Raw genomic sequence first — 27991 nt, 5'->3', positions numbered from 1 at the left:
CAAACCTAACTATCTCTTTTCATTACTTAATGATATTTTAAGACATATCCCTATCAATGCCAGGTTGCATTCTTAGCCTTTGTATTTTTCTCCTGACATAAAACTATAGTGTATACACCACAACCACCTTATATATTTGGATACAACAAACGCATTCACAAAAACAACAAATACAACAACAACGTATTCTAGGATTTGTGATTCTGTTGTTTATTACCATTTCGGAATAATTTACATGTTTCTTACAGCAACAATTCAAGTTATTTCCAACTGAGTTATTTCTATATAAAATATATACTACAGAGACACATATCTTTACAGCATTTTGTATGATTGGTCATTCATTTAATTAAAATACAATAATATGTCTTAAACTTTATAAAAAATACCCTGCTATTCACTGATAAATGGAATCCATAAAGAACAATGTTTCTTCATAATCTTCCACTAGGGGGCGTATTTTGATCTCACAACATTTTTATACATTATTCTCAGGTAATATCTCTAAAACAATGTGCTAAAATCTTTTAAATAAAGAAATTCTGAATATTTACACTTTAAACGTACATATAAATAATTACTCTAAAGTTAACATGAATAATATGTGATCCATGGCGGTGTCCATAAAGTCATGCTGGACTGCTAAATATTGAGCATTTTAATGTAAATATGAAGTAATAAAAAAAAGACTAAATGCAAACTCTCTGCTGGGATTCTGTTCTAAGTACAGTGCATTTCAGTCACAGCATATTTAACCCAGAGCATTTATTTTACTTGTATTCTTTCTTTTAAACTTATTCAAAAGCATACAGATACATATCACCAGTAAATGAAACTGTTACAATTTGTTTTAAATATACATCGCTGTGGCTCCATACAGTCATATTCATTATTATAACACACTATTTATGTAGCTTAAAAATAAAAAAAATGTAATATGTCTATTATCACAACAAGCATTATTAGGTGTTGATATTCTTCCAGAGATATTGTCAGTGAATACATGCGTTTTTTAGAAAAAATATTAATTTTCTCCGCCAAATACACTTGAGTGCTAACAGGACATTCAGAGTGCTATAATTATTCTGTTTGTAAATGATCTACGTGAAGACTGAAATTAATACATTCTGACATCAAGAGTCACTCCGAACGAATCCATGGTTTATTACAAGAATTTACCCCACACAATACACATTGTAACTGTATCTGTGCAGCAGTCAAAGCACTGGTTTGAGCTCGACTGAGCTTAGTGTGCACCATCTGCACCGACTACCATCTTAATTTAAACATACAACATTCCCTTGACATGTCTAACACAACTGGCAGGGACTAGGTTTAGCATTACTATTAATTATATGTGCAAACAAGTACATCACAACTGCCTCACTCCCTAACCGCAATTTAGCTGTTTTGTAATTTTTGTAATAGATATTTCTTATTGTTCTTTTTTTTTTTTTTTTGGTAATATAAAGACTACAAATCCCACCATGTATTCATGAAAATGTAAGGTATCCATAGAAAAATTTGATGATTAGGGTCACTAACTTCTCAAACTCTAATAATCGATATACTAAATACGTTTCACAAATATTTGGCAGGACTCCAGGAAAAACATTAACAGGTCTGGCTTAAAACCTATTTAAGGTTTCTCTTGTCTTGGATGTATGGCCAAAATGGGCAAACAATGGATATGACAGACTTCAAGTATCCATTCAGGAATATGCAGGTAAGCTTTATTTGTAAATAATGGCTGAACATGCGAATCACCACCCACTCCATCCAAATGTCGCTGATCTCCCAGTTCGGCTCCTGCAACTCCACTGAGTGGACTCTACTGGCTACCAGGTGTAAATGTAGCCCAAATCCATTAAAAATGGCCATACAATGTTCCTTAAACAGTTCAGAGTGAGACTCAGAATCAGGAACAGAACCAGAACCAGAACCAGAACCAGAACCAGGATCAGGATCAGAATCAGAATCAGAATCAGAATTAGAATCAGAATGGAGATCAGAATCAGAATCAGTACATCCTTTGGCCCTCATCCCTCTCCACATTCCTGGCTGCTAACTCAACTCCTCTGAAGCCATTTGGCTTTTTTCCCCCTCCTCCCCCCTACCACCACTGCCCCATACCCCCCTCAGAGTTGTAAAATAACTTTGGCCCCATCTCAAAATACTCACCTTTTCAGAACAGACCTGGAAACCCAACTAATCTGTCACAAATATACCACTATAACTGAATCCACATTTTTCTCAGACAATGGTTCTGCTGACCACAGTCTGACTTCATATTGATTGCTATAGATCACAGTAATGGCTATCTGATATCCGGATAAATTGTTTCCTATGTTTATAGTTGTACAATGTTTATTTTTGCTATCTAGTTTTCTCTAAATTATTCACTCATATGTGCATCAGATCAATAAATAGAAATACACAGATAAATAAAATATAAAAAATAAATTATACACGGTCACAAATCCACTAATGAAGCCTCGGGAAGCAGCCATTCCCAAAACTGTCACGTGAGCAAATTTTGGCACTCAAATTAACCACTGATTTACATCCAAGCAGAAAAGAAAGCAAAGGGTAACGTCCCATTCCAACCTAAGGTGGAAGGGTTTGGGAAGTTTGTGAGGTAACTGGACAAGCTGGAATTTGGAACCCGGAATGCGCATACACATTCCATACGGGCCTCTCCAGGCATCTAAACCAGGAGACCGGAATGACAAGACATGGTCGTGTATTGAAGAGCTTGAAACCTCTCTCGCCTCATTGTTTTACTTATATAAACAATATAATGATATATATTCATCATAAACAGCTTGAATTTTGTGCAGCTCAATTACTCAAGGCTGAGACCATTCTGTACCTGTCACTTCTTAAGACCGCAAAAACATTTATATTCCTGCTAAGTGCAAGAGAAATCAAAGTGTGGGCCTAACAGAAAGAATGTGATATTTACACATTTAAAAATACATCTAACTTTCACCATCACGTTGTTCTGTTATTTTTAGATGGCAAACGAGAGCAAAAAAAAAACCATAAAGTCAGATTATACTACAGTTTTGAAAGTCTTTTTTTTTTTTCGTGTTTCAACAAACTTGCTTGCTTCCGACTACCACATGTATGTCTTCGACGTGTCTATCTGTGAGTTCTGGGGATCGACCGGGCCCTCCTTCTCCTTCTCCGCCTCGCTCTCCCACAGGTTGATGAGGGGCGGGTAGAGGTCGTTCAAGGGGATGGACGTGGCGTGCTGCATGTACTTCTTCAGTGAGTGGTGGCAGGACTTCTGCTTCACGCGGCGGCCCATGTAGAAGACCAGCAGGGCCATGATGCAGATGGCGAACAGGGAGCCCATGACGGCCGCCAGGGCCACGTTGGTGGGCTGCGCCACCATCTCCACGGCGAAGCTGGCCTCCTTGGTGGTCACGTTGATGCAGGACCGCTGCACGGGCTGCTCCGAGGCGGACATGGTCAGGCAGACCTGGTACTCCGTGGAGGGCAGCAGGTGCGTCAGGTTGTACTCCTGGACGTCGGCGGGGACGTTGGCCGTGTAGCTGATCTGGGGGTTGTCGATCTTCATGACGGCGCTGGCCCACTTGGGCTGGCCGACCTCGTGGGCGGAGGACGCGGACGGGAAGACCTTCCACTCGAGCACCACCGACTGGGAGTGGATGATCTTGGCCAGAACGACCAAGGCCCCCGTGGAGTTTCCCGAGCCATCCCCCGCGCCACGCCCGCCGCCGCCGCCGCGCCAGTCGCTCCTGTCCACGTAAACGGTGACGCTGCGCGTGTCGGCGCCGTCGGCGTTCCACGCCACGCACGTGTAGAGGCCGGCGTCCTCCGCGCCCACGTGCCGGATCTCCAGGGCTCCTTGGTCCTGCAGCCTGTGCTTCTTCTTGGCGCCGCCGCTGTCGTTCAGGGCTGGCGAGACGACCTCTGAGGTGACCTTGTCGCCCGTCGGTGTCACCCAGTAGAACTGAGGGGCGGGGTCCGCCCCGGCCCAGCAGTGCAGGGTCAGGGGCTCCCCCGCCGAGACGTTCAGATGAGGCGGGAAAGTGTGGAGGGAGATGAGGGGAAGGCAGGTGTTGCTGGCGAAATTCCAGCTCGTGGCGACGACCTCCTGGAGCGGGCGGCCAGCCAGGTGGGGCGGGAAGGCACAGAGGGTGGTCTGAGACTCCAGCAGCCTCAGGGTAGACTGGTTCCCCAGCACCGGCCACCAGGTGGAGAGGCAGTCGCACCTGAGCGGGTTGCTATGGAGACTGAGCTCGTCGAGTCTGGGGAAGGAGGCGAAGAGTTCGCGGGGCAGGAGGCTGAGGTCATTGTTGCTGACCAGTAAGGTGCGCAGGGCACTCACGTCCATGAACGCAGCGCGGTCGATGTAGGACAGGTGAGGGTTGCTGCGAATCTCCAGCTTGGCCATTTCTGGCAGGTTTGCGAATGCTCCCCTCTCCACAGCCACCAGTTCATCCATGTTGTTCAGACTTAGTTCCTCCAAGTGGAGGAAGTCCTGGAAGTCCCCCTCCTGCACTCGACTGATGGGGTTCTTGTTGAGGTCCAAAAACTTGAGGTTGGGCAGTTCGCGGAGGGCGTCCTTGGGCACGGACATCAGCCTGTTGTCGAAGAAGGAGAGGCTCTCAAGGTAGTCAAGGCCCTGAAATGCCCCTGGAGGAACCTCCTTGAGCCCCATGCCAGCCAGCACCAGGCTATGCAACTTAGAGAGGGGATGGAAGTTCATGTCCTGCAAGCCCAGAATGGGGTTCTCCCCAATCATTAGGATCTCAAGGTTGGGGAGGGATTCAAACCAATGACTGTCTATGGCCACCAGCTTGTTGGAGTTAAGATGAAGCCTCAGCAGGTTACTTAAGCCTGAGAAGGCCTTTGGGCCGATGGAAGAGATCTGGTTGTGGTTGATGTACAGTTCCTCAAGGTTGGCTAGGTCCTTCAGGCAGAAATCGGGAAGCTCCTTCACCTGGTTCTCCTCCAGGTAGAGGGTGATGAGCTGGGTGAAGTTATTGAGTCCAATGTCCCGGATCTGCGTGAAGTGGTTCTGGGAGAGGTCCAGCTCCGTGAGGTTGACCAGACTCTGGAGCTCCACGGTGACGTGGGAGATGTTATTACTCTGGAGAAGCAGCACCTGAGTGTCGCCTGAGATATTCGGGGGTACCCTGCTCAGATGCAGCTCATTGCAGTCCACGGTCCTGGCCTGATGATACACGGACTGAGGGGTGTACCACGGACGAGTTTCGCACACGCACTGCGCCGGGCAGGAGGAACCGGCCAATGAGCAGTGACACAGCACCAACAGGAGGCCACAAGACTGCAACAGCGCGCAAAGGATTGTTCTCTCCATGGTTTTTTTTTTTTTTTTTTTTTTACGATGTGCAGCAACCCGGGTGAAGCTTAGACCTTGGAACGTTTGAAGGATGGACAGGGCAGGGTGGATCACAGTGATTCCTGCACCAGATTTCTGCTGAAGAAAAAAGGAAGACGTCATTAGTACACCGCAGAACCGATTATTAACCACGAACTGATATTTCACATAAATATTACACAATCTCATTTCATCCCATTTCAAATGAATCCAAACATTAATAATTAAATATACAGGAGAATAGCAGGGGCCATAGTCATTATTCCATTAATAGAAGGGATGATAGTCATTACTAGGAAAATAGTCATATTCCTCTATAGACAGAAGTAGGGCATCTCGTTTTTATTTAGTGATTTTCATTTAGTTGCTACACTTCATTCCGCAGTTAAAATAGTCACTGCAACTTTTAAAAGCTATGGACTCTTAAACCAAGAGACATATCGATTGTGGGCATTTTTTAAAAATCCTCGAGTAATTATTTATTTATACATACATTGTCCACTCTAACAAATGCAAACGTGAACATATTTGTTTATTGTCCGAGCTCTGCTCCGGCACGGAAATAAAAGCACGGACAGAATGAAAAAATCCCTGTAACGGCAGAACGAGAACACTTCTCGGAAGATGAATAGGGTGATGAATAATGACTGCTGTGATATCAAGCTTAATGCTCCCATGAATTACTGCCGCAGAGGAAAATGAGTTGCCATTGGACATACGCTGTGTATAAAACACCAGAGAGCCGCGACTGTAAAGCACAAACAGCCGTAAGAGAAAACCCAGGCCATAAAAATGATGCAGAGCTTTCGCGGCGCGATAAATCTCCCAAAGCTGTGAAAACATCGCAGGACCAAAGACAGCAAACTGTCTCCCTCTCCGCCTCAGCCGAGACTTCATAAGGCACTTCTGTTCGGTTATAGCCCAGGAAGTACAACGTTTATGACCCCCCCCCCCCACCCCACCCCGCCCCACCCCACCCACCAAGAGAAGGCAAGGTTAACGAAAGGGCGTCGTCATGGCAATTGGCAAAATTCTAATGGCGGCCATTTCCTCAGTTCCTGTTAATTAACGTAATTTTAATTGATCTACATCTTCCAGCACACATCTCCGGTGAAGCTCCCCCCCCCCATACCCCCATACCCCCCCACCCCCACCCCCCCACCACCCCCCCCCCCCCCCCCCCCCTTTGTTTCCTGCGTTGCCACGACGTTCCCTTCCCGCTTTCGCTCGCGGCAGACGCCGGATAATGAGCCCAGGGTTTCCAGGGTGGGTGTGGAAAGCCGGTGGGAGGCCGGTGACAGCTAACAGGCATCGCCGCACACCGAATCACCGGCGGCCTAAACTGTTGCCTCCGCAGCTGGGCTCTGCTTTTGTTTTTCTGGAACAGCCCGGGGTAAGGCAATCCCGCGCCTAATGAAGAGCGAGCCAACCGTTTCACCGATTTACTGACAGAGAATTTACGCGTTTGTCGAGACTTTGCGTGGGATCCTCCGGCGCCCCCACCTATTGCCAAGTGGGCCGTCTTCCGAGTACAAAACACTGCGTTTACTGTATCTTGTACTACCCTTTGTTTGGAAACTTTAGCCTGTCAATTTTTATCTTAACAAGACCAACTGAACTCTGCTTCAGTCAATAAATTTATCACCGACTATAAAACCTCGCTCTCCTGAAGGCCTCTCCTGGTGGGTGTACTGATACTGTATCCTCCACTGCCCGGCCCTACAGAAATGTGTCAGGAATGCAGCTGATTCACCAGCACGTCAGCAAATCACAGCAAAAGAGGCCGACTGATGGAAGCGAACAGGCAACAGGTACAACCAGACAGCCGCAATAAAAACTGGCCCTTAATGGACACCGTACAACTGGGTGCTGCAGAAAAACAAGGAACATTTACATTACATTACAGGCATTTAGCAGACGCTCTTATCCAGAGCGACTTACACAACTTTCACATAGCATTTTACATTGTATCCATTTATACAGCTGGATATATACTGAAGCAATTCCGGTTAAGTACCTTGCTCAAGGGTTACAACGGCAGTGTCCCACCCGGGAATCGAACCTGCGACCTTTCAGTTACGAGCCCAGTTCCTTACCCACTGTGCTACACTCCGTGTTTGAATAAACCGTTTGAGTACAAACAGTACGCACTGTGCTCAAGCGGGTCACAATACACACCTCCGCCACCTACGATTTTGAATAAGATAAGAAGAGCTGTTTGGGTTCACTGAAAGACTAAACAGGTTGAGCAAGAGAGTCGGAGTCTCGGCCATCAGAGATACGAGATCAAAGCTTCGCTTGTCGCGCCCGGCGTCCTTAGCCTCCGCTCACGTTTACAACGCCAAGTTTCACCGCGTTTATTCAAAGTTACATCACCGCGAAGGAGCTTTGTGCACTTTGGCATGGCGCCTACTTAAGTGTGTACACCCTTTTTTTAAGGACACAAGGACAGAGGACTCTATGATGTAATATCCTGTAATTCCTTGAGCCACCAAATGGCTGGCACTGGCACATGCCGCGTCTTCAGTGTAGGAAAAAATGTCTTTAAAGTTTTGCGGCACAGGGGGTCCGATCTATCTGTATAATCAAAATAGCTCTTCTGAATTAAGCAATAAATGTTAAACTAGCCTGTTGGCAGGGCTATAACTACCACTGAGGACACTGAGGTCGTGTCCTCTGTATATTTTTTATGTCCATTTCTAAAGCCTCTATTTAATTTCATTTTTAGTGAGAGCATCACTTGTAATTCATTTAGCAGGGGAATGAACGGTCTTTAATGTTCTATCAAAATTAAGCATAATTTAGAGACGTGCTGCATTTACACCCTAAAATGCCTCAATGAAATGACTAAATTAAAAGGGAAAAAATAGCGTACCCCACCCAACCCCAACCCCGCTGAGTCTCTTAACCTTTTTAAGGACCTGGTAATGCCCATGTCTAAGTGTTCCTATGTATTAATATATTTAAACTGGGATGTAAATCGAATTTACGCTCCTTTAATAGATGTGCACTAAACCATTCCAGGAAGTTTCAGGGAGGCCGTGACAATTCCCCCCCCCCCCCTCCAACCCCCATCAATGTTGTTCCTCAATCAGTCTGCCCAAAATAATTATTCTCCCCATGTGGATAAACGCATGTGTATGATGCAGAAGACTGCAGAATCACTGCACATGAAAAGGAATGCAGAATTACTGCAGAATCACTGCACATGCAGAACATTGCAGAATCACTGCACATGCAGAAGACTGCAGAATCACTGCACATGCAGAACATTACAGAATCACTGCACATGCACAAGAATGCAGAATTACTGCAGAATCACTGCACATTCAGAGGATTGCAGAATCACTGCACATGCAGAACATTGCAGAAGCTTGCAGAATCACTGCGCATGCAGAAGCTTGCAGAATCACTTCAGAATCACTGCGCATGCAGAAGCTTGCAGAATCACTTCAGAATCACTGCGCATGCAGAAGCTTGCAGAATCACTTCAGAATCACTGCGCATGCAGAAGACTGCAGAAGCTTGCAGAATCACTGCACATGCAAAAGACTGCAGCATCACTGTGCTGGCACGTCGTCCCCGCATCCCCGCACCGAATTTAATCTGCGCAGCGTTCCGAAGCGCTCACATGACGAATCCCGCGACGAAGCCGAGCGGGTACACCGCGAGGCGCGCGGAGCGTGCAGAGCTCCGACACCCCGAGCGCTCGCCAGAGAAGGGAGAGAAACGAAAACGAACTCAAAAGGCGGGAATAATTACCCCCCCTTTCCTTTCAAGCTCCGCACACAAATTGAGTCCCCGGGGAGCCGCACCAGAGCGAGGGGGAAGCCGCGAGCGGCAGAACGGGGGCTGCCTGGAGCGCCGGGGGGAGTGCCGGGGGGGGGGGAGGGGGGGGGAGCGCTTTTAAAGGCCTGCGGAGGACTAGGGCTACAGCGGCGAGGAGCACCTGCCCTGCTCTGCCCTGCCCTGCTCTGCCCTGCTCTGCTCTGCTCTGCTCTGTACTGTGCTGCTCTGCTCTGCCCTGCTCTGCCCTGCTCTGCCCTGCCCTGCTCTGCCCTGCTCTGCTCTGCTCTGCTCTGCTCTGCTCTGCCCTGCTCTGCCCTGCCCTGCTCTGCCCTGCCCTGCTCTGCCCTGCCCTACTCTGCCCTGCTCTGTACTGTGCTGCTCTGCCCTGCCCCACCTGCCGCTATGAGACCTTTTTCAGAGAGACAGAGATTGTTCCCGCAGCACGATGAATCTGGCGGCAAGTCCCCCACCACCCCACACCCCCCCCCGCCCTCCCCCCCCCCCCGAGCCGCGCCCTCGCTTCGCGTTCAGTTAGGCCCCCGGCCTGCCCGGTAAGTGTGACAGTGCCCACCACGCCTGTCCGATCACATTAGAGAGCGGGCGGCCTGCTCAGGACCTAACCCCTGCAGGCCCCCCCCCCCCCCTCTCCGCGACAGGAAATGGGGCCACCTTGCCACGGCGCCATGGCAACCTGAGAGGAAGTGGCTGCGGCGGGACCCCAGCCTTCCCCCAGGCAACCATCGGCGACGAGGCGTCCTCTGGGGTCGCCTGGGCCCCCCCGCCCCCCGCGCCAAACCCCCCCCCCCCCCCCCCCGTACTCACGCGCGGGACCGCGGGGTGGAAAACAGCAGGAAAGTGCAGCTGGATCACAGGGAGCAGAGAGCCACTCCAGAGGAGCGCGCAGTCAAAATCAGCTAAATAATTTACACACGGAAATCAAAAGAGGCGACCGAAATAGAACAAGAAAAAAAAAAAAAGTTATGGGGACTCTGATAAAACACTTCATGCAGCACGATTCAGTTTAAAAATGTTAATATACGTACAAAATGTAAACACACATAGGCACACATATGCATGTGCACATATGTGTACATACCGTGTGTGTGTGTGTGTGTGCGTGTGCGTGTGAGTGGGAGAGGGGAGTATGAAGAGATTCTACATTAAACTATAAAATATTAAGAGAAACTATATTAAATAAATATTTTTTTGAAGAAAGAAAGTTCCTCTTGTAGATAAATATTTCAAGCACTGATACCCTAAGGAAAATAAAATCTTAATCTGATCTTTCCTAATGTCTTTTTAAAATTCAATTACTCCAAATCAAAGTATTACACAGTGCTCTGTACACTTAACATAAACTCATTATAGATTCCGATATATGCAAGCACTGCAGCACAAACAATGTAAGGCCTACTTACTCCACAACCTCTAACCCCTTTGCCCAGTAGATTTATAGAAATATGTTACTAAATTATAAAAACACTGTCTGTGTCTTCTAGAGTACCTTACTAGTACTATACTAAACCACTAACAGATTAATCAATAAAAAATAAAATGCCGTAATCATATTTTTTCCAGAAAGCTGGATCCTATTCATACATTTCATGTTTTTAAGAATGCATGCATCTGAATCCAGTATAATTCCATCCAAATTATTTGCTTGTTTACAAGTTTAATTAATGGCCATTCCTATTGTTAATTTCTATAGATGCATGCGTACGTTACGTGTATATGGATATTTGTACATGTATAAAGTAATATTTCTGTATAAATTCAAATGTAGTTTCCCGAATAGTAAATTTTCTATTTTACACAGTATGTTTTTGTTCTCTTCCTTTCTGGCACACAGTCTCTGTATTTTAAGTTATTTTGTCAGCTTTAATATACAAATTTGTTATTCGATCAAACTGAATATTTTATTTTAACCACTGAAACTGAAAAAAAAAATGTGTTTACTAGCTTTCTCTCTGATGAAACACACTAAGATATTGCCCCTGAATTTTGCTGGCTATAAATAATTCTATCTGAGCTTTTGAGTGCTTCAAGAGCTACTCCTCCATTACAAAAATAATAGACGGCAAATGTCTCTTCTCATTACGGATATCGAAATCAGAAGCACTCAGCCCGGACGAGCACCCCTCGCGTCACAATCTTTCGGGCTCAGCGATGGAAAGTCTATTTTCTGAGAACCCTAAGGAGCCAAATAAATAAATAAATAAAACAAGAGCATTACCCTGTTTCTGACTTAGCTGTTCCAAAAATGTTGACGACAACAGAGTGAATGCATGTAATGTACTATTTACACATTTTTAACCACATCCTAAATGGATGAGACTGAGAGGCACAGAGCCTCCGTTTTTTTTTTTTTTGGATGGATTGTTCACAAACAAGCTGACAGAAGCAAGAATTGTATTCTGAGACAGAAAGCACCGTCGTTGTTTTTTTTTTTTTCTGCAACCGTGAAGCCACGTGCGGGGATCATTACCGTAAGAATGTATGACTAAGACCAAAAGCGCCGTTCGAACGACCATGAAATCACGCGCAAGATCGGAACAGGTAAACAGAGCGGCTCAAAGGACTTTCGCGAGTCACACATTCAGCAGTTAGAGACACACACACACACTCGCCCTGACACGGGCTACAGGACCTAGCGCTGTCAGCTGATGTGATGGGGAAGGGGAGCTATCCTCAGGGATCAGAACAGGCCTAGCAGAAGAAAAAAAATGTTAGCAATAAACATCGGCCTCAATTAAGGGACGCTGCAATCTGCTTCCCGGAGGTATGTCAATAACAACCGGCGGATATGAACACGTATAAGGTAATCCGACCTGGAGTGACACCGCTAGCCACAGAATCTCCAGGCCTCGTTTTGCTCTCTGCCACAGTTGAGATTTTTCAAACAATTAGCTACAATAATGAACGTCGGTTTAATGTATATGGCTGTCACACACTAAAATCAGAAGCATTAAATGTCTCGCAATAAACTAAACTCTGGTGACATTTTAAGTGCTTTTTTAATTGTGCCAATTGCTTTCTTTTTGTCTCCATGAATCAATCAATAAATTGGTCTACAGAGATTTGGTCGTGAGTGCCAATTTGAAAGCCGTTCCCTGTGTTCACATTGGAACCACACATCGGCGCATGCGGACACACACGTACATTTCTGTCCGGATAAGCGTTGACACTCAACCCAAATTTCTAAGTCCCTGATTGGCTGATCAGCACAGGCAACCACTGCATAAAAATAAGTGCATGTAAATGCAGCCTCAGAAAATCCAAGCAGTTCTAACTCTGCGCTATCTGACCGGTTAAAGATTTCACTGCACTGTAGCCTTGCGGCTAAGCCATGCCATAATCCCCACATTTATCTAAATAGCCACATGGTTCACCTTCTCCCCGCGTAAACCGTAATCTTCAACCCCACTCTTTTGTCACTAATTATCCGGAGCGCTATATACGAACAGCTGTGAACTCATGCTGCCTTTTGAATGTCTTTGTCTCCCTTCCGTGCCACCGGGGAATGCCGTTTTTTTCATTTTTTCTTTTTTTTTTGTGTTTGAGATAGCCTGACAGGGAGAGTGCCCTGGAAAAAGACATTCCCAGAAAGGCCCCTTTGCCAGGCTGAGAACACTCGCATCCACTTCCTGTGCGTGCGCGCGTCCATGTCAGAAAGAGTTCCCGTCTGAAAGTGACAGAATCTCTCTCCGCCAAGGTCAGACTCCTCCGTCGTGACCCAATGAGATCTTGCCCTCGTGCGCTCAGTTGACGCTGACTGTCGACAGTGCTCAGTGGAAGGTGCTCTCCGCTCACCCCTCTCACTATCCGTTCCTCTGATCTTGCGGATTGTTGAAAGAAACACCTAAGTAACTGCCAAACCTCTCTTCTTGGCGAGCTGCATCAGTCCGGTGAGACCACAGATACGAGATTTAATCCACCACACGGCTGAGAAGGCTCATTCAGAAATGTAAGTCAATCCACACAAGGCCAGCTTTTTTTTTTTTGACTCACAGATAGAGCTGAATTTATCTTCTTTCTTTCTTTTTTTTTTTGGCCAAGCATTTCACAGGTCCTTCTTTTGATTGGCAGGTCTCGGCCTGCCCGCCGGTCCCCCCACCTGACACACCCCGATCCCACTTTGTCACCACGTTCAGTAACCCTAGCAACCGAAGGTCCCAATACTCACGACATCAACAAAGATCTTTCAGTCTCCTTTCCTTTTTTTTTTTGTCTTTGTCACTCTCCTCTCTTTATCTTTATCACTCCCCCCTCCCTCTCTCTCTCTCTCTCTCCTTCTCTCTCTCTCTCTCTCTCTCTCTCTCTCTCTCTCTACTGCAATCAAAGATATTACCACGCATTTTGTTTCAGCATGTATGCAGAGAGCGCTGATGCGGTTTCTATTTCTGCCTCTCGCTGGCTCTCTCCCTTGGGGCGCGGTGTTGATGCCGCTGTCTATTTTATGCCTTTGAGCACACAGCCTTCAAAGTGCTCACAGACTCCGACAGCGCTCTTCTACTAGCGCCCGCATCGCTTTACAACCGAGCTAGCAGGCCGCACCGTTTAGCCCTCGGTCATCGTACAGGGGACCAAACATCTCGATTTTTTTTTTTCTACCGCTGGAACAGAATGCATTTGCATTTTTTTTGGCCATTAGACATGCCGACTGGTATTGTTGCTAGAGGGATGATTATCGTTTAGATTTTGCTGATACTGATGCAAAAATGGTACTTTTAAAATGGTGCCGGTGCCTGAACCCATTTCTTCTTTAAAATAAAGAGCAAACAACAAACTTAAAGAACGTCCATTTAATTGCCAAACTTATATGTGTAATTTACACCCTTTCGCCTTTCGGGCATTTCGACCGAGTTTAACGTCAGCTAACGTGCTAGCGTGCTAATGGTACTAACGGCTGCTGTCACTGAGTCGACAGAGCGAGTGTATCATCGGAAATAATTCCACAATTTCCCATGCATTATTACATTTTTTTCCTCTGAAGAGTCTGCAGAGTGAGGAGCATCAGCACGTGTAAACACAGAAATGGAGCAAAACTCATCCTTGTTCATACGGTGAGTCACACAAAACAAGCCTCCAAGAGCATTACGTTAACATTAGCATCTGGCGGTGTTGTTCTCGAGCATACTCACTTAATCTACTGTTGCAGCGCTGACAACTCCGCAGGTCTAACAGGTTGGGGGAAACCTAATCTATTTCAGAAGAATGAAAAGAGATTGGGTTGGACATCTTAGACACGCCCTTTCAGTGAATAATATGCAGATGGGCTCTGACTCCGTGATTAAATTACTGACCCACATGTGGCACGCGGAAGGCTTAAGCAAGCCTAATGCATAAAGACACGTACTAAAACCAGTAATATTAATAAACGTTTCCTTTGCACACAGATGCACTGTATCAAGTACAATGTCACATATGCAATGTAAAACATTAAAGCCAAATTGGCACATGATAGTAGCAACAGGAAGAAAAGAAAAAAAAACACTGGCACATATTAAATACAGAGAGCTTCAACAGCTGTTGGGCGAATTTATTTAATAAAGAGTTAAGCTAGTCCACTCCCCTGACAAGGCAAAGCACTCCACAGAGTTTGTGTTTTCATTTACAGGAGATTACACAGCCAGATGTTCAAACTACCTCAGAAAAGTTCTGTTGCTAATGCTGTACCTTAAAGCAATCCTAAATCATGCTTAACTTATTCAGACGTTGGCATTCACGTTTCACATAGTTATTATTATTTGCCCTTTGTATCCTTAAACAAACAAAATCTAAAGGCCACATTCTATATAACTGCCATGCACACAGTGCTTGAACACTGATAGGTTTTTTTTGTCAATTATTAAACCAGATTTTGTTATGCATGCAGAATTACAAATGCCTGTTATTACGCAGGTACAAAAAATTTAGCTACACTGAGTAAACTTCATCAAGTGCTATGCAGTAAGACTAACATGCTCAACCCTTTAAGATGTAAGATAACAAATAGGCCTATGTGATTAGAATGTTCTCAACTAAACATTCTAATGCTGATGTCACAATCACTACTGGTAACCAAAACAAAGGGTATTCAAAACTCTTTGACCAAAAGCAATGGAGTTCTAGAACACTGACTTAAGTAAGTAATGGTAAGTGCAGGGAATATATACTGCTAGTGCTGTGACCTCACAGCACGTAGGTACCCAGTTCAAATCCCAACCGAGGGCCTTTCTGTGTGGAGTCTGCATGTCCTCCCTGTGTCCGGGCGGATTTGCTCCTGGTACTCCGATTCCCTCCCACTGTCCATACCCCAATTCATGCCTCACGATCAGTCAAAATTGCCCTTGGGGTATGAATGTGCAAGTGAATGGTGCGTGGGCCTCTGCAATGAATGGGTGTATACGTGCCTTTCACCCAGGGTATGCTGGGATAGACTCCGACCCCCACCACCCCCCGAGCCTGAACAGGACTAATCGGTTTAGAAAATGGATGGATGAGCATTGTGTGAACCAACTGATCTGGCCAATCAAAAGCTCACAGTGGACTAGTAGTGCAGCACCATACGTATATCAATGCCTGACAATGATATTTCCCTTACAGAAATGTTTTTAATCCAGCCCAGAGGATATTACACTTGCCTCGATACCTCCAAATATCAGCGCATCATTATTTGGTTTGACTACAAGATGGCACGAAACTGTACTCAACTTGTTAGAGCATGTTCTCCCCCCCCCCCCCCCCCCAAGTCCTCAACGGTTTTAACATCTCCTGCATCCCACATTTCCCCCACATTTGCAGCCCGTATTGAAGTCGATGAAAAATTCATGGGCGCTTTATTAATTATTAAGCGAGCTGCCGGCAGGTTTTTAATTTTCATCCCTGCCTTTTAGGATGGAACCAGAAGCATCTGTTAATTGGCCTGAGCGGAGTGCTTTGCTCCAGGAGTTTTACGGGACGTCAACACCTTTTGAAACCTTCCCCCCTGTGACTCCCCCCCTTCTTATCGTCAGGGTCACTCTCTTTAGAAATCTGCATTGATAGATGTTCTTTGACGAAAGCTGCTTTCCTTTCCTTTTTTTTAAAAATAAAATAATTCCCAAACACCCCCCGTGGTTTGCCTTCCAAGATGGACCATGCACGGGGATTTCTCATCTGTTCGTTACCAATGCCCAATTGGCTGCCATAAGCATGATCTCTTTCTTCCTGAAAGAGGTGGAAATACACTCAGCTGGCATCGTTTCTCTGACCACCCTCTTCCAGCACCGAGTCTCAGGCACCCCCCCACCCCCACCCCACCCCACCCACCCCCTCAAAATCAGTTAGCCCCTAACATGTTAGATTTCTTCCCTCCCTGCTGTAGTCATTATCTTGATGGGTGTCCATCAAGGCACAGTACTTGGGTCATTGTTGTTCTCTGCCTATACACTAGCTCCTTATTGGATGATAAACATGCAGAGTTAATGATATTACATGTATTTTCCCTGACAACCTCTGACAAAGATTGTGATTGGGCTGGGGAAACAAAACATGGCTTCAGCCAGGTCTTACCACGGGGACTTAAAAATAAAAAATTACTTATGATATTAACACTGCAATATAATCATGCATATAATCACTGCCTGCAAAGTGGGAATTAACTTGGTTTCTTTGTTATCTGAGTACTTAATGCAAAGCGTATGACTGCAGTGGCTATTGGTGGAACAAAGCCATACTTAAAATGGAATTCATAAGCAAGAGTTCAGCACAGAAGCACAAGAATAAGCACTTTTTCCTGCAAACACCAGAATTTACATTTCTGAAAACATTTCTCTTGCCCTTTCTATAAATGCAAATTGAAATACCTCCAAGTTATTGAAACGCATTTAAAACAGATGGCTTTCAAAGCTACTGGCAGTAAAATTGCAATGAAGTATTCAAGGGCATAGCCTATAAAAGCAATCAAACCTAAAATTATTGCTTCAATAATCGTCATCAACCACTATCACTAGTGTTTGAATAATAATAATAATACTAATAAAAATGGTGTTAAAATATTACAATTATTATTGCTGTTGACTTTCTAAGAACCCATTCCAGATATTGTAACATTATAAGAAAAGAATAGCAAAAAGCTTCTTTTTTTTTCAAAATGAAATTACAATCATAAAAGACAGCCCAATTGAGAAACACATAAATGCACCAACCCAGTGCTCCACGTGCAGCAAAAAAAGCCTTTAAAACAATCAAACAACAAAAGGCTTTTAATTACTAAAGCTTGAGCAAGTTGTGACAGCTTTGCTACGTCTATGTGGGTGGTGCACGAAGGTCAAAAGAGACTGAGGATGGACATGAAATAAAGAGGAAGAGCCTGGGCTTGTCAGGCCAGACACTAAAAATAAATAAGTTTATGCCAGGCCACTGCTGTAAAGAAGCACGGCACTGAATGGAAGAGGTTTGCAGAGTCAGGCGATATAAAGCCTGAATGGCGAGAACTACTTAATGGAGTGAAAGGAGCCTTCTTTCTCCGAGTCTGAGCCCTAAGTACTGTGTGTAAACACGCTAAATTTCCCTGTACACATGGGACAGGGCAGTCTACGATCAGTTGACAGTGGTAGGTCCACTTTAACTAACTTTAACTAACTATGACTCTGCACTTCATGTATTACGAGATAGATAGATGATAGATAGATAGATAGATAGATAGATAGATAGATAGATAGATAGATAGATAGATAGATAGATAGATAGATAGATAGATAGATAGATAGATAGATAGATAGATAGATAGATAGATAGATAGATAGATAGATAGATAGATTAAAATGAATTAAAAATGCATCACTGCAGGGGAACGACAGATGGATGGATATATAAATAGACAGATAGATAGATAAATGGAAGAATGGATAGATAAATAGATATATAGATAGATGTATAATAGATAGATGGATATATGAATAGACAGAATTAAAATGCATCTGCAGGGGAATGATAGATAGATAGATAGATAGATAGATAGATCGACAGATAGATCGACAGATAGATCGACAGATATATAAATAGACTGATAGATAGATGGATATATGGATAGATAGATAGATAGATAGACTGATAGATAGATGGATATATAGATAGATAGATAGATAGACTGATAGATAGATGATGAATGGATAGATAGATAGATAGATAAATAGACTGATAGATAGATGATAGATAGATAGATAGATAGATAAATAGACTGATAGATAGATGGATGAATGGATAGATGGATAGATAGATAGATAGATAGATAAACTGATAGATAGATGGATATATGGGTAGATAGATAGATAGATAGATAAATAGACTGATAGATAGATGGATATATGGATAGATAGATAGATAGACTGATAGATAAATAGATAGATAGATAGATAGATAGATAGATAGATGGATAGATAGATGGATAGATGGATATATGGATAGACAGAATTAAAATGCACTACTGCGGGGGAATGAGGCTTGCTCAAGGACATGCCTTACAGCTTGTTCATGTGCATTTGTTCTGGGACATAAAAAGCTCCAACGCACTCTCCTCCCACAGAATCCCTCGCTTTGAATGATAAAATCTCTCAAGTTCACTTATTAGCTCTGCAAATTAAAGCATAAATCTGATCCTCAAGCAAAGTGTGTCAGTGCATTATGCAAAGCAACGACAGCCTTTTTTTTTTTTTTTTTTCAATTTCGTTGCGGGCTTAAATAATAAAAAGACGTGCCTGGTACACGAGAGAGCGGGTCATTTCTCGCTAAATCACACAATCACACTGCGCCAGCGGCTCAGCTCGGTCAACATATGGTGGACATTTTTCTCATTGCTGTTGGAAATGATTTGAATTCCTGCAACATTTTGTTTGCACACTGGGCCTAGTCACCTTGAGCACGCCCACTGGACAGTTTAAGGGCTGCCTGCTCTTGCTCAGGCTTTTAAGCTTTGGTAATTCAAAACGTATCAAAAAGTACAAATAGTATCCCAGCCCACCTGTTTATTTTGGCTGCACCATCACACCCAGTTGTGAATCCTAATCTAGGTAGTCCCAGCCCACCTACTGTAGTTGTATCCAGGCCCAACTACTGTATATATATATATATAAACATTTCTGGCGACACTGCTGGATTCAGCACTGTGCTGTTAATCCACTGCAGACCCACAGCTGAATCCTGCAGTTATTCCTCAGACTCTGCCCCTTTGCCAGAAATAAACGCAGGAGGCTTTGATTAAGATTAATTTACACATCAGAAGTAATTCGATATGCGGCGCGCACCGAGGAGAGGCGTGACCGCCGCGCGGGACATGGCGCTAACACAGAGAGCACCATGGGAGATATTCCGTAGACAACGAAGACAAGAATCTGCATTTCGCTTCATTCTGCACTTGAATTCTGTAATGCAGGATTATCTGTTGCTTAGGCGACGCCCGTGTCAAGGGGGGAAATTAAATCAGGAATCAGTTTATTCAGCTGGGGGTGGGGGGGCTGGGGGGCTGGTTTGGCCGCAACATTCAAAATAAAGAACCACGAGGGAATCGTAGAGGGGGGATATAGTCTGTCTTTCGGGTGAGACTTCAAACCGAGGTCCTGACTCACTGTGGGTCATTATGGATCCCATGACACTTACTGCAAAGAGTAAAGGGGGGGGGGCTCCCCGGTGTCCTGGCTAAAATTCTCAACCTGCCACCTAATCATCCCCCCCCTCCCCCCCCAGTTTAATTGGCTAAAAAACCCGCTCTCTCTCTCTCCCTCGCCACCTCCTGCTGATGCGTGGCGAGCGCTTTGGCACAAAATGGCCGCCGCGCATCACCCAGGTGGGTGCTACACACTGCTGGCGGTTGCGGAGATTTTCCCCTCTTAATTACCGTGAAGCGCACTGAGTGTGAGAAAAGTGCGGTATAAACGCAAGCCATCGTTATTATTATTAGTCCACGAGGTGGTACACAAGGCTTTCTGGTCACGAGCCACACGACTGTGTCCATATTCACTAACACGATGATTCACCAAGATCTCCAAAATGATGGGAATTCTAATATAAATTTGGGTTTATATAGGCAGGGTTAGTAGATATCATTTTTGGCTATAAAGGCATGTGGCTTCTTAACTACACACAGTGGTGCAGAATGTTGCTTGTAGCCATTTCCTTAGTGTCATCCTTGTCTAGGTGAACGTGGGAATTAAAAAGATCATTGAAAATTCAAATTATACACCAATATAGTGAGGAAAGAGATTTGGTCTGGCTAACAAAATGGTGGAACAAAATGCAAAAGGAAGATCGGAGAAATTACCATTCCCCACAGTCCCTGGCCTGGTGTAAGGAGCTGCTTTATACATTTTTCTGATTCAGGGCCAGAGTACATTCAAATGTTCAAATGGTAAGTGGACGAGTGATAAAAATAAAATTATTACCATTCATGCACTCCAGATGTTAAACTGTTATTGCACACTTGTGCATCTGAAAATTTGTATTTATTTAGCAAGACAATGTTTACAAATAACTGACATGTGAAATTAATAATTACTGTTGGTTCATAAACATTGCTTCAAACAGAGCACTACTTTATTCATAAGGAACAAACATTTCGATCTGGTGACCTTCATCAGAATATACGAACCCAAGGGACAGATTAAATCCAAGAGAAATTAATCACTGTCAATCAAGATTGATCTTCAGATTTAACCTGAAGATTCATCTTAAGATTCAACTCATTATTGATAATACAAAAAAATATATATCAACTAGAACTCATTTTTAAAATGTGTTTGCCGACTGGAAATATTTTAATATACTAATATAATCAAATGAAGTTAATTCAAAGTTAATTCAGAAGACCTACAGCAGCATGCATTTAATTGTGCTTAAAGGCTGATGTTTTTCATACTTTCTTCCCAGTAAATTCCACACTAGAGATCTTCGTGGGCCAACTGGGACCAGAACACCTGATACCTGACCCATGACCGGATAGGTTCTAGTCCAGAATTTTATCTCACCATTTTAGGTCATGGTCAGACGCACACAACATCTCACATATGCACTAGAGACTTTAATATTATGGGTATGGGTTGATAGACCCGAAAGTCTCTAACAGTCCATGCTGTCACTGAAGCTGCTACTTCCTGTGCTCATGCACCCAGGAGGGCGGGTCTTGCACACGGCAATCAACCAATCACTGCGGTGCACGGATGCGCCCGACAAATCAAATTGGGACCGTGCCAGCGCCAGCTCCAAAGGGCAGAACACAATTCCGGGAATTGGGATGGGGGATCTAGCGACCCCTACTGGTCGACAGGATGCACGTTATAAGCCAGCATATGAAAGGTCTTCCTCTGACTCTTCTCTATGTGAGCTTAGCAGTAGCCTGTTATGTGAGGGGGGAAAAAGCAGCTTGTGACACCACGTGTTTTGGAGAATGCGTCCACACACTCTCCCGAATCTCCAGTGGGGTTACTGCGACTCTTCAAGTCTTCAATTCTGGTCAGGCCCCCCTGTCACCACTACCCGCACCCTTCTCCCCTCCCCCCCCCCCACCAAAAAGGTCTTATGAACTTCTGCTTCTCTTGCTCCATTGCCTGATGCAAAATTTGTGACACTGCCAAATATCGAACCATTGCTTCCAGAATCAAAACTGCATCCTGTCGTGGGGAAACCTAAAGTTCAGTCCCCTGCAGCTTTGACCCTTGACCTTATTGAGAGCGGTGACATTTGTCACTTCCTTAGCCACAACACAGAAATGCACAATCCACAAATTACTGGCCGCATTTAAAATACGCTGCACAGCACGTACTGACCACAGTGGTCCACATGTGCTGTCCTGTCCTGTACCTCCAGTGGAGGACTGATCCACGCAGGTGTACTTCCAGGTAAAAAAAGACGGCAGTGCCGAGAGGCACATTCCGCACAGTCACGCTACGGCCATAAAACAGAAGACGAACGTCGAGGTGCCTCTGAGCGGTCACACGGCACTCCGTGTAGAACTATCACCCCCCCCACCACCCCCCCACCCCCCCAGCCCCCCACCCGCGCTACTTCCACTGAAGTCTGAACACGGGAGGAAACAAATCAGCTTTATTGATTCCCCCGTTTGGAAAGCTGTGTCACTGAAGGTAACCGTGAGGGGGGGAAATGAGGAGGAAGGTGTGGCGTACTGGGCGTACGCACTGTAAACACATGTTTGCACTGTGTCTGCTGTCACTTCAGTCGTCCACATACTATGGAATATGGCACTTTTATATTACTTATATTTATGAGGGGAAAACAATACTCAGACATGAAATAATGTTTTTTTTTTTTTTGCATCTTGGGCAATGTTGATGCTGTTGCATTCATAAGTCAGAACATATTTAAAAGTATCCTCTTGTCTCAAAGGCACACAACAAACTATGGAGGAAAAATAATTAGAAGATAGCAGTGCCACTCGCAATAAGCAGTCTGTTTGTTTTTTTTTCCATTTCAATAAACATTTCGCAACTGACGTTATGAGCGATCAGCCTGAATGCATTCAGCGTTCCAAGTGAGTGGGCACAGTTCACTAAGAAAGAATCCCATCTGTTTACATGGTCCTGTCTTCAACACACAGTCAAGCAATATGTTGCCATGTTACAGAAGTGTGAAGTATAGGAAGACAAAGCCATGTATGAAGTAGCAAAAAAAAAAAAAAAAAAAGATAAATGCAGTTATCTGAGCCGCTTTGAAAATTACCATTGAAATATAAAAAAATATATATTTTTTAAATTTTTTAAATAAATGCATCCTGGAGCAGCTGTTCAGGCAGATTCTTACACAATGAGATCAGACAACCCTGTGTAGTTAGATATGAATAAAACATGGCAAAGGTTATACATTATTAATGATTTTCTTTCAATTTGGAAGCATGCATTTGTGAATGTTGCCTAATATAGCATAACAACAGAACAGAACTGTTGTGTGAAAAAAGTTTTTGGGACTTGACCATGCAATATTTTATCCACCATTTATTTCCTTTTTTAAAATATTTGTCAGATGCTTTTATGGACTGTGCACTTAAGTACATTTTTTCAGTCACCTGACAATGTTTATTCTTCCAGTGTCTTGGATTTTCTACATCATATCTCAAGTAATTTGGTTTTTTAAATTATGTGCAGTACATGGACAACAAGGGAAAGATTTCAGTTGGGAAAGGACTTAAATTCCTCTCACCTGCAAGTCTGCTGTTTTCCCAATTCCATCTACTACCTAAATTATATTATTATACAGCCTATTTGAAAAAGATGTGGATGGCGATTAGATACATCAGTCCAATTTAACTTGAATTGTAGGACTGTTAAAACAGAATTTCCTAATATAGCTTATTAATCCAACAAAAGTAAAAAATAAATAAATAAAAACCCTGTAAACTTGTGCCAGCACATTAACCTTATGTCCGGGCACACATCATCATACCCACATATATACACTCCCCCACCCATCCACCCTCCACACACGCACGGATTTGGACAGAGATCGTACCCACCACGCCAGCCGGTCAATAAAAATGCGGAAAACTTGTGGGTGTCTTTACATCTAACTTTAAATACACTAACACGGAAAAAGGTCAGCGCGAACTGGAATCAGTGAGCCGCGTAAAGTAACGCCCTTACCTCCAGCAATATCAGGCGGACTCCAGTTGAGAAGATGCACTTGCGTTGCACTCACTGTAATTTTCAACGTATCCCTGAAAATAATCTTGCCAAAACGAACATAACGTTCGCTCACTGCAACGTATTTTTTTCAAATTAAACGGTTTTCGCTATTTAAAAGCTAATTTCTTCTCTTTCACTCCGCATGTGTTCGCCGTTCAACCGCCTCAAACATCTCCCTCGCATCGGCGCATAATAGCCTGTCTCCTTCTGTCTTTCACTGTATTTGAAGGACCGTACGCGCCCTGAAGTACACGCCTCTTACATCCGCGAGATACATTGTCATTAACCAATAATATTGTTAGGCCACGTGGCTCCTCCAATGAAATCGAGGAGGCGGTCGTTCTCTCTTCATAGAATGATGTAATGGTCCAGTTTGGGTTCTATGCTAACACTTACCACACATGCAGCAGTAGCGGGATGATTTAATGCTCTGGACTTCTTATTGTCATAGTTGTCTCGGGTGACTCGAGTCATCATTTCTTGCTGATAACTTGGACCTACGTAATACCTTGGCGCAAGCATTCGTGTACAGTCGGCAGCACATATGCCAGCTACATCAAAAAATATATTATCTTTACAATTCAATGACAAGAACAACAACAATAATGCTAATAGTAATAATAATTGTAATAATCTTGTGTACTTTGTTTAAAAAAACATGCCAGTGGCTGTGTTAAATAAACAAACTGACACACTCGGTGCTGCAGATGCTTATTGCTGCTAAAATAATGAATCGGCCGCTGGTTTGAATTCATTTACTGAAAAAGATGAAGAGCTCCATGATTTCCAATCCCCACCAGAAGTGTCATTTTGACTGCCTATGGAGAAAATGATTTAATCTGAGACCAGGGCCACACCGCTCCACCTTAATTTAAACCCTACAAAGCAGTTGTAGTGATGATGTTGACAGAGTGAGTCCCATTGTTCCGGCCAGCCTCACCAAAAACGCTCGGTGTGTTAAATGCGCCGGTTTTCTCACATGTGACGCAGTCTCCGTATGTATTTTCAAGCCTCGCACGGTGAAGACACAGGGCCTTACAGTATTCAATAAGCAGAACGCTCGGTGACGCTTTACAATAAGGGCACGTGAACTGGCATTAAATAATGTAGTTGTCAACTCCTAACTGCTAAGAAGTTAATCTAGTACAGCTTTGCTAATGTATTTCTACATCATTGATTAATGTTAACAACTGCATTAGTTAATTCCAGTTCATATTGGGATTTTAAAAAATTGTTCGTGTAGCCCATGTGTTAATGTATAGCTAATAATAAGTTTATGTTTTGATAATGTATAAATAATCATGTAACTGATACATTAATGCATTTGTTAACTACTAACTAGATGTTATGCTGAATTAACATATTGGTACATCATTAATTCATGTTAACACCTACATTAGTTCATGCCAATTCACGTGACCTTATTGTAAAGTGTTGCTGAACCTTCTGTTATGTTTGAACACTCCTTGCATTCCGTGCTTGGTACATTTTGGAACATTCTTCAGAGGTTGTCTCATGGGCATGTTTTGGGAGAGAAGTGTTTGCTCCACTAGGCTGGTGGTGTGGGGCTAGATATTGCAGTGAGTTAAAGTATGTGATTGAATGTAGTATAAAAGCTGCCATATGCATAAAAAAAGACTTTTCTTCCACCATATCTGCAATGTTCTGCTACTGTACATTCAGTTCAATCCAATTTCAATTAAAAAAAAAAACTAAAAACAAGCACTTGCAAATCCAGTTCCATTTGCCATTACATATTTGCTAATTATGACATATTTTTACAAACACACATGCACACATACACAGACACATGGACGGACACACACACACACACACATATATATATATATAATATAAATATTACATATTCGTGAATTTTATGTATTTCCCACATATGGGCAGTAATATAACTCCATATGGAAGTAATGCTGGAGCTATTTGTTCAGTAGTCTGATTATCTGAAGATTTAATCCATCTCACATTTCGTGGGCCTCACAATGGCAAATGAGTAGGACATGAAACAGGTGTAAAAGCATTAGGAGTCGGTTAAAGACGCAGTGCTCATTTTAAAATTGGCAAGCGTTAGCAAATGATGTACAGCGCGATGTACGGATCCAGCGCATAATTTGAATTGAAGAGAGCGCTTGGCTATCCCCCTAGGTACACTGAAAAAAACTGCAAACACAGGTGACTTCTATCTTCCTCTTTTGTTGCTATTTCTGAATCTCTGCTTTTCTGTGCTATGAATTTCATTTCAGAGGAGTTTGTTCAGCAGGGAGAACATGCGCTGCTGCCAATTTCGCTGAATTCAAGCGCACCATCAAACGCAACTTCAGTGAATTTTTTTATTTTATTTTATTTTATTTTTTTGAGAAAGTTGAGGCATAGATTCCGTATATAGGGCAAGTCTGTGAATACTGTACTCGAGTGAACTTGAGTGGGGGAAAAAAGTGAAAACCTTCATGTGTTGGCAGGGGGGAGAGAGAGAGGGGGGAAAAAAAAGAAGCTCAAACTTCCCAACAAACTATATGTCGCATTGTGTCGCATTGTGTCTTGAGAATTATAGACTATTGAAACAACGGTAAAGTAGTTAAGCTTATGTCAGGTCATTGTTTATTTATAAATAAATAAATAAATAAATAGGTGAATATTGCGACATAGCTCAGGAGGTAAGAGCGGTTGCCTGGCAGTCGGAGGGTTGCCGGTTCGAACCCCGCCCTGGGCGTGTCGAAGTGTCCCTGAGCAAGACACCTAACCCCTAACTGCTCCGGTGAATGAGAGGCATCAGTTGTAAAAGCGCTCTGGATAAAAGCGCTATATAAATGCAGTCCATTTACCATTGCACGTAAGAGTATTGATAACACTCGGGAACCTCTGCAGTTTCAGGTAAAAAGCAAGCATCACCTTGTCTAAAGCCACGATGACGTCCATCACTTTTGGTGAACAGGTAGTTACAGGCCCAGTGAATACATCACTTTAAAAGCCCGCTCCTGACCTCCCACTTACATCTCAACGGGGCGTCTGCAGCCTCGTTACCGGAACAGAAGAATAATAATAAGCCACTTTATGATTGTGATTTTTAACCCTCTCCGACTGCGCTCTCTGTTTGACTGCAGAAAGTGCTCCAAGTGGGAGAAGAACCGAGAAATGATGAAGAAAATAATATGGTGTGAGATTTCTCTTACAGCCAAATCTGAAGTTTAATGGCAGGGATTAATAGTTAGTTACCATAAATGATATATTGTGTATCCCAGCTTTATTTCATTTTCTTACTTCTATAAAATACATTGTGTTCCAGACTTGTATAAAAAGTGCTAAATAAATAAGAAAAAAAATAAGTTACCAACTGTCATTATCACTGTTTTTATTTATTTGTTTTGAAACACTCACACAGAAGAATTTACAGATTTATTCAGAACAGCTAGATTTTATTTAGTGATTTCCTAAAAGACAGCTGCTGTTCTCGGTTTGTATAAAGGGAGACCATGCATCAGCAAGCAATGTTTAAAACAAAAATCAAAATGAATGGATTGCAAAGATTAGGATTAGAGTAAATTAAATACTCTATTTTCAACCCTGTCAACTTCCACAGCCTTTTAACTTCATTTCTCTTTGTCATTTTGCTGACACTTATTTAGGCTTAGTTGATTTTCACAAAGTTATTGCTTGTCTGGAAAATAATATTAAAGCCAAAATGTTTGATAGGATTGTTGTGGCAGTAATTCTTCACATGTGACAGAGTCTTCTTATCTTGCAGATGCAAACTTTCATTCAATATAGTTTTAAAACCTATGGATTGCTTTTAAAAAGTCAATTCTTATATCATAGCATCGCATAGTGTTGCATTTACATAGGTGTTAGCATGTAATTAGGCAGTCATTTCAGGTAAGCTGTTGTATATTACCGCAAAAGTTTGTAGTTTTCACCTACCCTAGCGCTTGCTGGTTTCCTTCAATATATGTTTTCTTTTTTGCCTAGTTCGATTATTTCTTCTCGATTTCGTAGTCTCAATTTTGTAACTCACTCAATTCGAGCTTCCTTTGACTCAACACTTGATTATAGTTCTCTATGTGGATCAGCTGCTGATCAGTGTCTTGGAGCCAGGCAGTTAATTGGTCAATGAGAGCAGCTGTGGTGCATTTTCTCTTGTCCAATGAGGACGCCCTTCCTGTTGGCA

The 27991-nt window shown here is 43.4% G+C and overlaps 1 protein-coding gene across 8 annotated transcripts; it reads right to left on the bottom strand.

Annotated features, from left to right (window-relative positions):
* Positions 1–186: 186 nt before the first annotated feature.
* Positions 187–27765, bottom strand: si:ch211-180f4.1 (leucine-rich repeat neuronal protein 1). Of its 8 annotated transcripts, none has more exons than XM_035380515.1 (3): positions 23773–24041; positions 14308–14367; positions 187–5476 (listed from the first exon to the last, which is right to left on the bottom strand). In XM_035380515.1, the coding sequence occupies exon 3, from the start codon at positions 5354–5356 to the stop codon at positions 3119–3121; it is 2238 nt and encodes a 745-aa protein (XP_035236406.1). In that variant the 5' UTR covers positions 5357–5476; positions 14308–14367; positions 23773–24041; the 3' UTR covers positions 187–3118. The 8 variants fall into 8 exon arrangements, with proteins under 8 accessions (XP_035236406.1, XP_035236407.1, XP_035236411.1 ...); XM_035380516.1 differs by having other exon boundaries at positions 187–5473; XM_035380520.1 differs by lacking the exons at positions 14308–14367; positions 23773–24041 and adding an exon at positions 27745–27765 and having other exon boundaries at positions 187–5473.
* Between the last annotated feature and the right edge of the window lie 226 nt (positions 27766–27991).

This window comes from Anguilla anguilla, chromosome 11, assembly GCF_013347855.1.
Source record: "Anguilla anguilla isolate fAngAng1 chromosome 11, fAngAng1.pri, whole genome shotgun sequence".
Lineage (NCBI taxonomy): Eukaryota > Metazoa > Chordata > Actinopteri > Anguilliformes > Anguillidae > Anguilla > Anguilla anguilla.
Note: the sequence above shows the minus strand (reverse complement) of the source record. Positions and strands in the feature narration are given on the sequence as shown.

Bases quoted from the DNA above. Each gene is read 5' to 3' on its own strand.
- si:ch211-180f4.1 (XM_035380512.1), bottom strand. From the start codon at position 13,225: ATGCTTGGCCAAAAAAAAAAAGAAAGAAAGAAGATAAATTCAGCTCTA. The intron at 5,474-13,174 runs GTGAGTCAAAAA...TTTCTTCAGCAG, and splicing joins AGATAAATTCAGCTCTATCT to AAATCTGGTGCAGGAATCAC.